This window comes from Staurois parvus, unplaced genomic scaffold (assembly GCF_062004578.1).
Source record: "Staurois parvus isolate SC_StPar_1 unplaced genomic scaffold, SC_StPar_1.0 ptg000249l, whole genome shotgun sequence".
Classification (NCBI taxonomy): Eukaryota; Metazoa; Chordata; class Amphibia; order Anura; family Ranidae; genus Staurois; species Staurois parvus.
Window position 1 is genome coordinate 11,295,653 of NW_028318045.1, and position 11,848 is coordinate 11,307,500.

Consider the following 11,848-nt stretch of genomic DNA (forward strand, 5'->3'; position numbering starts at 1 on the left):
TACGGGGTGACACCGGACCCACTCCAAGAAAAGGTACGTTGTAAAATATGCCGACAATCCCTGCAGGGTGGTTCGGATCTGAGCATTGACCATAATGGATCAGAGTCCGATCCATTATGCTCAATCCGCAGATCCAATCCATTCTGCGAGGATCGTCGATAGGGGTGTCACCAAGTGTTACAGCACCGTGTGACACCAACCCTAGGGAAGCCTCTGCATTTTGTTAATTGATAAGTATTGACTATTAACACTTCTATTTCTGAAAGCATTCTTAATTTACAGCATTTTTTCACACCTGCCTAAAACTTCTGCACAGTACTGTATAGAATAAAAAAAACAACAGACACAGAAAAGAAATGAAAAGTCATACAATAATCTGCATCTTATCAGTTTATCCTCAATCCCATCCATGGTAGCGGTGTTGTTATACCGCCAGAGGCTACATCATTCATACAATCCATTGTAGCTCCGGAGGAGCCCCACCCAGACGATGATCCATTCCGCTCACACAGTCTGGGCCACCTTGAGGGTGAACTTGTCTGCAGCACACATGGCAGACCTATCTACTCAGCCCAGGCGCCTGACCTCATTCGCTTCCCCCTCTGTCCCTTTAAACCTCCAACGTTCTTTTCATTGGCCGTCTATTTGCCTACCACCGCCCTCCTGGCGTCTTCATTGGCCGCGCTCGCTCTCGCCCCGCCCACGCTGCTCTAGAGCCGCCCACTGATTGGCTGGGATAGCAGCGTGTTGCAGGAAGCTCCCCGTTGATCCGCTATGGGAGACGGAAGTGTCGCCTGACTGGGGGTCTCCGGCCGGGTGTTAGCGAGCCGGTGGGCTGGTCAGGGTGGGGGACACACAGCAGTGAGATGAGAGCAGCCCCGGAGGGGGATGGCCGCCGTCAAGAGTCACAGCCGGGCCGGGAAGAGAGAGGAGGAGAACGGCGCTCTGGACCGCTCCCTCCAGCAGATGATCTCAGCGATAGTGGACGAGAGGAACCGCCTCAATATCCGCCAGGAGATCAGCGGCCTGGGTGAGGGATATACGGGGGGCTCCGGTGTACGGGGGTGAGGGGCAGGCGAGCCTGACCGGGGGCTCTACACAAAGGGGCTTATTATTGGGGGTGTGAGGGCAATAAAGGGGCTGATCATTGATATTACTGGGGGATGTACTAGAGGGGTCTGACATTTTTATGGGGGATGGAGGGAATCATTCTGGGGTTATGTAGGGGAGCTGAACAGGGGAATCATTGACTTTACTGGGTTATGTACTGATGGGGGGGGGGGGTCTGTCTGACATCTGTATGGGGGATGATTTTTTTTTTTTTGGGGGGGGGATCATTCTGGTTTATTATTTAAGGGGGCTGACCATTATTGTGGGGATGAGGAGGGTTCATTGCTGTTATGGGGGGGGGTGTACTAAAGGGGACTGACATTTGTATTGGGAGTGAATATTGGGTGATTATTTATGTAGGGGAGCTGACAATTATTGTGGGGGAGGGATTGTTGATTTTACTGGGTGATGTACTGAAGGGGGGGGGGGGGGTCTGGTATCTGTATGGGGGGTGGGGGTGATTATTCTGTGTTATTATAGGGGTGCTGACTATTGTGGGGAGGGGTCATTAAGGACCATTAATTTTCCTGGGGGATGTACTGAAGGGGGATGACATTTGTATTGGGGGAGATTAATATTGTGGGGGGAATCATTCTGGGGAGACTATGTAGGGGGCTGATTACTATTGTGAGGGGGGGGAAATCATTGATTTTACTGGGTGTTGTACTGAAGGAGGTCTTACATTTGTATGGGGGGGGGGGTGTGATCATTGGGGGGGTTGTTGTACTTGGGCTAATTATTTTTTTTGGGGGGGGGGTGATCATTGGTTTTACTGGGTGATGTACAAAAGAGGGGTCTGACATTTGTATTGGGGGTGATCATTTTGGGGTGATTATTATAGGGGGGCTAATTGATATTATGTGGGGAGATTATTGTAGGGGATCCAATTGTGTTGGGGGGTTTTACTAGGTGATTTATTATAGGGGGCAATCCTAGTGGGAGATGGTCATTTTTTTACCCGGTGATCTACCAAAATGGGGGTCTGACATTTGTATTGGGATTGATCAGTACACTAATAGGGGGTCTGACCATTCTGGAGGTCCCCTATTGTAGAGTATTACAGCGTAATATAAATTTTTATTTTTTGTATTACATGGTGTGCTAAATGGAATGTGGGGGGGGCACGGTTTGCCCTTTTTATTTATCATCGGCAATCATTGATGGGATGTTTATTATTGGGTGATGTACTAGAAAAAATAAAGGCGGTCTGGCATTGGAATGTGTCTGGGATATCTGTTATAAAATATATATATTTTTTTTAATTGGTGGCGGTTTTTATTATCGGGTGGTGTTGATGCACAGTCATAGATAATTGGTGGGGTCCTTGGTATTGGGTGATGTACAGAAGATCTGTTATCTGTATCTGTCCAGGCTCACTAATATAAATCGGTGGGGTTTATATTGTTGGTTGGCTAGGTAGTGATAGGGGGTCCTGTGTGTCTCTATTGTAGAGAAATATAGTTTAATATGTAATATCTTTATTATTCTGCGATGTACTAAAGGGGTCTTACATTTGTATAGATCGGCCCTCATTGGTGGGGTCTTTATCAGTGGGTGATGTAGTAAAGAGAGGGAGGGCTGACATTTGTATCTTTCTAGGTGTTCTGTTATAAATGTTCTACTTTCACATTTTATTTTTTCGTAGGTATCAGTGCAGTAAAGGGGATCTGATCATTGTCGTGAGATCATTTGCCAAGTGATGATCATTGATGGGGACTTTATTATTGAGTGTGATGTACTAAAGGGGGTCTGATAGTTATATCTGTCTGGGTTCCCTTGATATATAGAGGAATGTATTATGGGAATCTTTGTTGTCTTTATTATTTGGGGGAATCAGTGTGATCTAGAATGATCTGATCATTGTGGTGAGATTCCTTGCAAAACCATAATCATTGCTCTTCTGTGATGTACTAAAGGGGATCTAATAGTTGTGTCTGTCTGGGCTCTTTTATAGGGAGGGATTTATCCTGGAGGTCCTCATTATTGGTGGGTATCTGTGCTGTGTCTGTGTGCTTGTTGGCAGAAATAAGTATCAAAGGGTCTTTTTATGCCAGAAATGTAGAGAAGGATCGGACATCTGATGGGCTCTTCTAAAGGATGACATTATAATTTGTGGGTGTCCATGTGCTGACGTGGGCTCTGAGGATTCCCATATACTCTGCTGTAGAGATAAATACTGATGGGGTCCTTATTATTGGGAGAGATCATTGTAGTACATGGGGGTATAACCATTGTGCCCCACTAGGCTCCCCTTATAGGGATGGATTTTTCACAGGGTGGGTCTTTATCATTGTCGGTAGTCTATGCAATTAAAGTGGTATCTGATCCTACTGGTGGGCTCACTTGCAGAAGTCTGATAATATGATCTTCATTAATGTGATAAAATAAAGCGGGATCTGACCATTTTATTTGTTGTATTATTAGACTTTCTTTTATACTGAATATCTTAAGACCCTTATAATTGTTGGGGTTTTTATTATTGATGGGTAATAGTGCATTAGGACGAGCTGATATAAATCTTATTTCTTGCGTCCTCTGTAGTATTGATGGGGTCTTTATAATAGATGAAGCCACTGTACTACAATAGTAATGTGTGTCTTGCTGGCCTGATGAGCTCTCTTATAGGCTGTTTTCTTCAATGAGGAGGACTGTATTATTGGTGGGTGCCAGCGCAATAAACTGAGCATTTGATCATTCTGGTGGTCTCTCTTGTAGAATCAGACAAATTGATGAGGTTTTCCATGACTTGATGAGGTTACTATAATAAAGGGAAATCTGACAACCCTTCCTGTCTGGGCTGGTGGTTTAATTTGTATGAAATTTTTCACAAGGGAAGCCTTCATTATTTATTAAGGGGCGTATCTGCCAGTTATGGTGGTCTTTCCTGGAGATATAAATATTCATTGGGTTAAGGTTCTGTCACTATAACAAAGGGAGATCTGAGAACTGTGCCTAGCAATGCTAGTGGTCTTTTTTTTTTTTTCTTGGGGAAAATCTGTTGGTTGTTGTCACCATTTGCGGTAAAGGGGGATCTTTTGTTGGTATCTTGTAGGCAGGCACCTTCTTATGGGGTCTTTATTATTGGAAAATATTGCTGTATAAAGGAGGATATGACAGTTTTTGGGTGTGCTGTGGGTTCTTGGTTTTTTTTTTTTTCTGCCAAGCTGACACCTTTTAGTCTTTGGATTATGGGTTTTTGACGTCAATAGCAGGTTATTTTTTTTTTGTTTTTTTATTATAGATCTTTGTAATAAAGGGAGCATATGACAAATCTGGCCGAGTCCTTAGCATCTATTATTGACATATTTGTGTGAGTTTAAAGTGTTACTAACAGCCAGTCTGTATATGCAGTAAAGCATGCTTGTTATACTCACTGTGGATCCTAAGGGGTTAATCCTCCACATTGTGTGTAAAAATTTGTTTCATTCTGACTTTTCTGATCCCCCTCCTTTTTACTGTCCCCAATCCATCTGCTGATAGTACAGAGCCCTAGGAGATACTCTGCACAGACTTAGTTTGAACTTTGAAGTGTATTGCTAGAGTTTTTTTAAAAAAATTTTTTGGGAGGGTACATGTAAACAACACAGGGTCGATCACCACTGCCCAGAGGGTCAGGGGTCATGCAACCTCATAGGACACTCAGAGGAGAATGAAAACTCCTCCTACAAGATTGAACTGTGCTTTGCTGGACACTGGTAGACGTCAAGACTGCTATATACTACTGATGAGAAGATATTTGGCAGTTTATATTTACTAAAATAATTGCATTTCCATGTTCTGTGTACTGTGGGAGACCAGATATAGTGAATGCAGGGTCCTGGGTTTAGTAACACTTTTTAAGACTGTTTTATATGTGTTGGGGGGGGATCTTTCTCTTTTTCGTGAAATGCTTGCATCGGGTGCCTGATTTTTCTCTCCTTGGCTGTAATAGAATATTTTGATTAGATGTACATGGAATCATTTGGGAGTTTCTCTTTTAAACAACTATTTTTGAAATGGGTTATTAATTGTGATACAAATAAAATATCCATCAGTTCTTGTAGTCCCTTTTTATAAAGTAAAACTTGAGATGGTTCTTTTGGAAGTTTCTATTTCAGTGGGTTGGAGGGAGGTTGGCTGGCTGATAACTCTGGTGGCCCCTCAGGTTTATTTTGATAGTAGTTTATTTGTTTGATTTTATTAGAGGTAATTTATATAGCACTGACAATATACAAAGTGTAGCTTTACATATTATCTACATTCACATCAGTCCCTACCCTTACGAAGCTTAGTCTTCAGTCTCTACTTCACATGCATACATACACATATGAGGGACAATTTAGACAAATGCCAATTAACCTACCAAAATGACATTGAAGTACCCAGAGCAAACCTATGCAAGCACAGGAAGAACATGCAGATGTTGTAGTTGGGATCTGAACCGATGACCCTAGTGTTACCTGCTAAGCTGATGTGATATTGTAACAAGCAGGGATCAGACATTGTTAATTGGCTGTGGTCTCTTGTTTGTTATAATACTAGGGCTGGATACATCCAGGAAGGCATGGAGCCTAAAGGATTGCAACAGGCATTCGACTTTTTTTTTTTTTTTTTTGCGCCTTTCGGTTGTTAGTAACATAAGCATGGTTCCTCTTTCTTCAGCAAGCTCATCTGTGTGCATTTGTCCATGTCTGCTGTCATGAAGTATTTGGATTAGAAGCCTTTCTGTGCTAATGGGTTTACTGTAACAAGATAATTCGGCATCACCATATCTTTAAGGAGGGGGGCTGCTTAATATTTCTTCGTATTAAGCAATCTCCCAGATATGGTGATACTGAATCATCTTGTGAGTAACGCATCCTAGTTTGGGGAGATAACCTCCTAAATGCAGAGAAGGGCTTTGTTTCCTAATTCTCTGACTTTTTTTTTTATTACACCTAGAGATATTTGAGCCCTGTACACATTAGAATATTGGACGAATGATGGTCCGTTTTTTCATTGCATGCTAGTTTCATATCGATAATGAAAAGGTTACTAAAGTTGTGAAAATTCTCACAGTACAGAATAAAAATTGGGAAGTGTTGTCATGTATTGTAATGTATTTGTGTTGTGTTTTTGGATGAAAAGTGTACTGGTTAATTGAAAATTGTGCGATCTGGTATCCTACGAGATAACCTTTCGTGCTTGTCCCTTCTAATAATTTCGGATGAAAGCTGTGTCAGATTATTGTTCGATCGCTTTGAAAGCGGTATTTTGTGTAGGATTTTCTGATTGTGTGTACTAGCCTTTAAACTAGGGGCTCATTATTTCATTGTCTGAATTTAAAGTAGAACTCCAGCATTTTAACTTTCTTTTTTAAGTTTGCAGCCAAATTGGTGTTACATCTACTTTAAAAACTAAAAAAATTGCAGCTTACCTTTTTAGATGCTCTATTCTGACCTTACAGCTAGGAAAGAATCTTTTGTGAGGGGGCTGGCCAGCTGTATTCAGTAGGCTGATCTTCTTTATAGATTGTAACTAGATTTGAACACTGTCTGTACCAACAAATGGTTAAAGGCTTAGGGACTGGGCTTCTTCCATTGTATAGTAATGAGGACAGGCTTGGGACAGACTCATCTTGATATTCCAAAAATCAGCCATGGTGTCAGCCATGATACCCTTGTCCTGAGATGCATGTAAGAAAATAAAACCCCAAAAACTTGTGAAAAATGTGTGAATGAGAATTCATAAGACATATGATTGGGTTTTCTCAAATTTGACTCAAAAATTTTGAGCAGAGAATGGGGAGCAGGCCTGAGACGCGCTGTGTGTGTGTCTACAGACGCACACAGCTCAACTCGGGAGCAAGCCCGCACGTGTGGCCCCATAGTAAACCGCTTTCTATAGTGACATACGGAGAGGAGGCGTAGCCAAGAGTATCGGCAGGTGACCTCAGAAGAGGAGGTTCAGAGCTGCGCTGTGCAAACCACTAAGCCAGTTAGTATAACATATATTTTATTTTTATTTTTTTCAAGTGAGTGACTCAGAACATACTTTTGCCCTGATTGTTCTGTTGATTCACTGGCCTAAGTGTTTTTCAGAAGGGGAGTTAAGCAATGACAACCAACTTATTTGATCAGGGCAGGGCCTTTCCACCTCGTCCAATCGGAGAAAGCTTTGCATTCATTCGGAAAATACAAAGCATTCTCTTAAGGGCACCTGTGCTTATTAGCCAACCTCCTGTGTTCATAATGCATCTGGCTGGCTATTCGACACAAGATCTGGAAGCAAGTGGAGATCACTGGTGTAGAGGCTTCTGCAATAATGATTTCCAGCGGCTTTGGCCAGGTAAGGTATAAACATATTTACATTGCTCCAAGCTGGACCAATTACGCTAAATAAAAAAAAAAATGTCCTATTTGGAATTAACCTTTCAACTAACCAGTGCTACACTGCATTCACAATTTTTATAGAGATATTTATCTCCTAGATTGTAAGCTCTAACGAGTAGTTCCTTCTGTTTCCTCTTGTACCAAATTATATTGTAACTGTAATGTCTGCTTTCATTTTGTAAAGCGCTGCGGAAACTGTTGGCGCTATATAAATCCTGTATTATAATAAAAATAAAGGCAAGTTTTTGTTTTTTGTTTTTTTTTTTTTTTTTTTTTAATAACAAACATGTCACTTATCTGCTCTGTGTAGTGGTTTTGCACAGAGCAGCCCGGATCCTCCTCTTCTTGGGTCCCACGCTGGCGCTCCTGGTCCCTCTCTCTTGCTGAGTGCCCCCATAGAAGACAGCTTGCTATGGGGCACCCAAGCAGGCTCATTCCTGAGCCGCTGCTCTGCGCGCCCATTCACACAGAGCTGTAATTTGGCCCCGCCCCCTCTCTGTCCCACTGTTTCAGCCAACTTAGGGAAAGTCCCCAGAGGGCGGCTCAGGTAAATGCTGGGAAAGTTGCTGCACACAGAAGTTTTTTTACATTCATGCACAGAATGCAAGAAGGTAAAAAAAAAAGTCTTGAGAGCCTTTAGAACCACTTTAAGGGGCTTCATCTGCCCTTTGATGTCTGTACCAGAATTTGTAGATTTGTAAGGGAGAACCTTTTTTAGAGTTGGCTTGTAAGCTCCACAAGCAGGGCCCTCATATTCCTTCTGTATTGAAATGCATTGTAATTGTACTGTCTCCCTTATACTGTAAAGATCTGCGCAAACTGTTGGTGCTATATAAATCCTGTATAATAATACTAGGAACAGCAATTATGGTGAGGAGAGCTGACTGGTGCGAGTATCCAAGACATGTAAGAAACCAGGGACTGGCTCACCGCACAAGACTTCATCTATGACTAGTTGATTTGACTGTATGGATATGTTCGTTGGGAAAACATTTTTTTTAAATCAAAGGACCATTCTCGAGAATCAGAGACCATCAACAACTATTATTTGGTTTCTTTTCAAATAATCAGGTGCAGGTCTCAAGCTATTGTGAGCGCTTGTGTGCGAGTTGACAGGAGTCATATAGTCTGTCCATGTGTCTGCATTGACGGCCTCCTAGGATATCTGGATTGAGAGGCCCAAATGACTAATATGGTTTAGCAGGGGTGTGTTTTTTTTTGTTTTTTTTGTTTTTTTTTTTTTCCTCCTGTCTAACAATGTTTGTCTTTTTAGAGAAACTTAATTTTTGGTTTCAGCGTTTTGTTGAGAAACATTTCTCCGCATTAATTTTGTATAATGAACTGCTAGAACTGAGCTTGTAATAAGGCCACATAAAAAGCAGTGATGTGAAGCAATGCATCAGATTTTAACGTTCATCATTTTAGAGAAATCAGAACAATGCTTGTGGAATGCTGATTGCTTGCTAGGGGCTACAAGGTGCTTTTTTGTTTTATTTACCAAGCTAAAAAGCCAAGTTCTGCTTTATTTTAAATGGAAAACGCTCTATATTGGGCAAGCTCATATTGAGCATATTATTCTTCTCCCCCTCCCCCTTTTTTCTCCATCTTCTCCTTCTCCCCCCACCTTCTCCCCCCATCTCTTCCCCTTCTCCCCCCATCTCTTCCCCTTCTCCCCCCATCTCTTCCCCTTCTCCCCCTACCTTTTCCATCTCTTCCCACCTTTTCCATCTCTTCCCACCTTTTCCATCTTCTCCTTTTACCCCCTTCTCCTCTCAGAGCTGGGGCTGTGAGAGGAATTGGTGTTTCGTGGCTTCCTTTTTGAGTACTTTCTTTTAAATTTAGATGCTTAATTTCTTAACAAAGGAAAGGAATGACCAGTTTTTTTTACTATGAGGCAGTGCCAGGGAGCCACCTAGTCTCCCGGTATAACAGACTTTGGATCAATTCCATCTTTGATTTCCATTGATGTGCCGTCTGCTTTAACACTTCAAAACATTTTCTCATTTGGTTTTATGCTCATTAATTATCTATCTGGTTTTTCCTCCTTTGTTCAGTTCACATTGGGGTATGGGGTCCAGTACCATCCAAAGGTATTGTTAGCAAGGGTAGCACATATTTGTTGTGTGTTTTTTTTTTTTTTTCTGTCTTCAGTTTTTAAGAATACACCGCCAAGATGTTTTCTGGAAATATATTCTAAAGAGCCTCCAAACTGATCTCTGAATGTTAATGATACAGTGCCTTGAAAAAGTATTCATACCCCTTGAAATTTTCCACATTTTATCATGTTACAACCAAAAATGTAAATGTATTTTATTGGGATTTTGTGATAGACCAACACAAAGTGGCACATAATTGTGAAGTGGAAAGAAAATGATGCATGGTTTTCAAAATGTTTTACAAATATATGAAAAGTATGGCGTGCATTTGTATTCATCCCCCTTTCTTACTCTTATACCCCTAACTAAACTCTAGTGGAACCAAATGCCTTCAGAAGTCACCTAATTTAGTAAATAGAGTAATTAGTAATCTCAGTATAAATACAGCTGTTCTGTGAAGCCCTTACAGGTTTGTTAGAGAACATTAGTGAACAGCATCATCATGAAGGTCAAGAAACTCACTTGACAGGTCGGGGATAAAGTTGTGGATATGTTTAAAGCAGGTTTAGGTAATTAAAAACAAAATCCCAAGAAATATTTAAATCCCTCACTTCTCTTTTAATAGATCCCTATTTGACTGCTCACAAGCAGATATACCCCAGAGAATGAAGGGTGGGTCGGTCAGTGCCCATCTTTGAATGCAGTGCTGGAACTCTGAGACCTGCAGTGGTCAAGTGAACAGTCAGGGAGGGGTAGGTGTTGCTTATGACTGTCCTAGTGACTGCAAATATTTGGGTCAATAGCCATTGACAAAGTTATCTTACTTAACCAATCACTTTGTCCCCTGAGAACAGTCATTCAGGGCTTTTGGGGGCTGTCCTATAAACATTGTGTTGTAGCCCAAATGTACCACAGCTTGGAGTTGTTCTCTTTAAAGAATCCTGTAAGTAGACTGACATTGCTGACCCCCTTTTTTCTAAAATGTTATTGCGGGCTGTCATGCAGATCCAATGGCTTTAGTGCCTAAAGTCGCAAACCCAGAAGTAGTAAAGAGATAGTAGCTTTGACCTTACTCTGATTTTCCTCATCTGCTTGCCCTGGGTCAGTGATTAACATATTGTGGCCGAGAACAGCTAGGCAGCTAGTGTTTCCAGAAGGCCAACAATGGTAGCCTCATAGTTCTCTAAGTTCAGATTTTGTATGCAGGGAATTTACAGCGAGCGGTTTTTTATAAAGTAAAATTTTCAACTTGGTGCTCTGAGAATCCTTTCTCATGTTATCAATGAATTAACAGCGATTTGTAAATAGATGATGAATAAAAGTGAAATTTTAAAGCCAAATTCCCCAACAGGTGCTAAAACAAAAGAAACCACTTTTGCTTCAGTGCTTGCATCCCATCCAACCCTTTTCCCCCAATGACTCCTTGTTCGCTCCTGCTTCTGGTCTTGCCCATTTGTTCAACCCAGTTCCTGTGATCCTAGTGTGTTATGGACCTGCCCTGTTGCTGGGTCATCATGCTGTCCTGTATAGGATGTCATTGTGTGAGCACTACGGACCGGGTAAAGCGGTGTGGTGGTAGGGTGAGGTGGGATTTTGGGGCAATGAGCGGTTGAGCTTTGTGCCCAACGTGAAGTCGAGGTTTAAAAAAAAAAATAAAAAAATTTGACACAAAACTATGGTGGTTTCCCTTTACTCTGTATATGTGTAGACAGAATATATTCTTGTTTAAACTCTTGTCATTCATGAGATAGAGAACCTACTTTCTGTTTTATCTACAAAAGCTGATGACTTTATCACAAGTAATGCCAGATTCCAATTAATCACTGTCCAAGGAAAAGAATCTAGTGTGTTCTGTTGCACTCCGCCATCCATCCATCTTGTAAATGATTATCTTCTGCCGAGTGTCTGTTTATGCATTGAATCATGAATTGGTAGTTAGCTAATTTCTGCCTATACTTGGCGATATTGAAAACCCTGTGTCAGGCTTAGAACTAGGAGACTGGCATTCAGTCTACTTTTCTGACCGGTTCCCATTGACAACAGTATTGCTGTACTTTTTAGTCTTGGGGTCCTTTCACATGGGCATTCCGTGTGGGTTTTTTTTTTTTTTCTGTTCTTTTTTCAACATTGGATCTAAATTGATCAAGACTTTACTTTTTGCCTCCGTTTTACATCAGTTTACCATCAATTTTTCATCCATTTACGTTTTTGGTCCGTTTTTTGTTTTTACGGAAGAAAAATTGTTTTTCTTCCTTTTCAGAAAAACGGATGTTAGCAGATGCGGACATTAAC

At 41.4% G+C, this 11,848-nt stretch overlaps 1 protein-coding gene across 3 annotated transcripts in view; it reads left to right on the forward strand.

Annotated features, from left to right (window-relative positions):
• Positions 1-728: 728 nt before the first annotated feature.
• Positions 729-11,848, forward strand: part of KIAA0930 (KIAA0930 ortholog) — a 76,709-nt gene continuing 65,589 nt past the window's right edge. For all 3 annotated transcript variants that reach the window (XM_089680771.1, XM_089680773.1, XM_089680772.1), the window contains exon 1: positions 729-1,030. In XM_089680771.1, the coding sequence (XP_089536897.1) occupies positions 889-1,030 (142 nt within the window). In that variant the 5' untranslated portion in view covers positions 729-888. The remainder of the gene's footprint in view (positions 1,031-11,848) is intronic.